Raw genomic sequence first — 1,614 nt, forward strand, 5'->3', positions numbered from 1 at the left:
CACCTAGGTCTGGGTGACATTTTCTCTCGTTCCCCATCCAAAGGACCTTCTAGTTCCTCAGGAATAACATCTCCTACGGCATGTGTTAAAGCATGACGTCTCAGATCGCAGTTCCGTCGAAAGACTTTTCCACAACTGTTACATTCGTATGGTTTGTGATCGGTATGCGTCAATAGATGTGTTTTTAGGTTTGATCTTTGATTGAATGATCTGGAACACACTTGGCATTTGTGAGGAGATTGATCCATGTGGAGGACTTTGTGCACTGCCAGCGTCCTGGATTGGCAGAATCCTTTTCCACATTCGTTGCATTTGAATGGTTTCTCCTTTGAGTGAATGTATCTGAAACAAAACATTATAAATATTAGATAATGCATGTCTGAAAAATCCAATAGTAATAATAGGTGAAGGTTAGGGAATCAGCCAAAAGTTATTGTATAAGTGATGTAAAATTTACACTTGCTCAGGTATATAAGAGTATGAGGAGTGGCATATAAATGAATATAACGAAATGGATAAGAATTTTAAGAGACCCCTTCCAATCTCCATTTCGACAGAACTGCAAAAATTATTAATGAATGCAAGTTATGCAAAGACATGATACTGAGTAATAAAGCTCAAATGAGCTCAGGAAGTTTGCAGAATCGGAGTGGAACCGAGCATTTAGCCGTCCAACATTCAAAACTCGATAGACGCAGGAAATCAAATTCTGGTTCTTCTACACCTACAACCCCAACACCATAAGCCAACAAACAAGCACTAGAATAAGTAATAAAATCACTGCAAAAACACAGATCCTGGAAAACACTAAATAGCAATTAAAATGGTAAAATGCCTAATTACAGAAACGCATAACTTATCCGAAAGCAATTGAACAACTATATTACAACGAACACCATTCCAGATATATGAAAAATTGCATCTATTTTCTCAAGGCTCCACATTGAAGCAGATTCCCTAACAATAACAGCTAAGGGTTAATAAGTATCTGAACAAAAAGAAGATAATTAACCGTAAAAAACCGATGAACTGCCGTGGGCAAAAAAACTCAAAAAGTCTTTAACACGTAACCAAGTATCAGAACAGCAATCACCAAAAGAACAGAAAACAGTCGAAGTCGAACTAAGCATGCTTTAAAGGGCCGAAAGACCGATCGGGTCGATATCCGTTTTCGCAATAAATAAACATTGTTGTCAATCTCTAATTTTGAAAAGTATCTTGCAAATTTTTCTGGAAAGTATCTGATATAAAAAATATATGTAGAAAAATGAGTGATGACTTTCCCAAAATTGTTTTACTAGCTAATCTAATCCGTTAAATTTTATTGAAACATTAAACGTAAATTAAAAAACGACTTTCGGTGAAAATAAGCAGTATAATTTAATTTAGCAGAGTTTAATGAAATGGACCAAGCAAAATGTATCCTGCTTCAAGCCGAGAATTCCTTTACCCGAACCAGTTTCGCTTCATATATTTCGAAGAATAATTCCACTATGGCATTATCAGATTCGAATTTCAGGTCAAATTAATGGCTTTAATGACGTGCATTAGTTCCAACACCTCTATAAACCGTCAAAAATGCTTTTAGACTTTTTTTATTGGCTTTTTGTGAAC

At 35.7% G+C, this 1,614-nt stretch overlaps 1 protein-coding gene across 1 annotated transcript in view; it reads right to left on the minus strand.

The window, feature by feature from the left end:
• The window catches only part of LOC125503511 (protein bowel-like), a 36,214-nt gene that overhangs the window by 4,001 nt on the left and 30,599 nt on the right, over positions 1-1,614 (minus strand). Inside the window, exon 5 of the mRNA XM_048663995.1 lies at positions 4-342. Coding sequence (XP_048519952.1) covers positions 4-342 — 339 coding nt within the window. The remainder of the gene's footprint in view (positions 1-3; positions 343-1,614) is intronic.

The sequence above is a fragment of the Dendroctonus ponderosae genome, unplaced genomic scaffold (assembly GCF_020466585.1).
Source record: "Dendroctonus ponderosae isolate FM_Combo_2020 unplaced genomic scaffold, Dpon_F_20191213v2 Dpon_F_20191213_2, whole genome shotgun sequence".
NCBI lineage: Eukaryota > Metazoa > Arthropoda > Insecta > Coleoptera > Curculionidae > Dendroctonus > Dendroctonus ponderosae.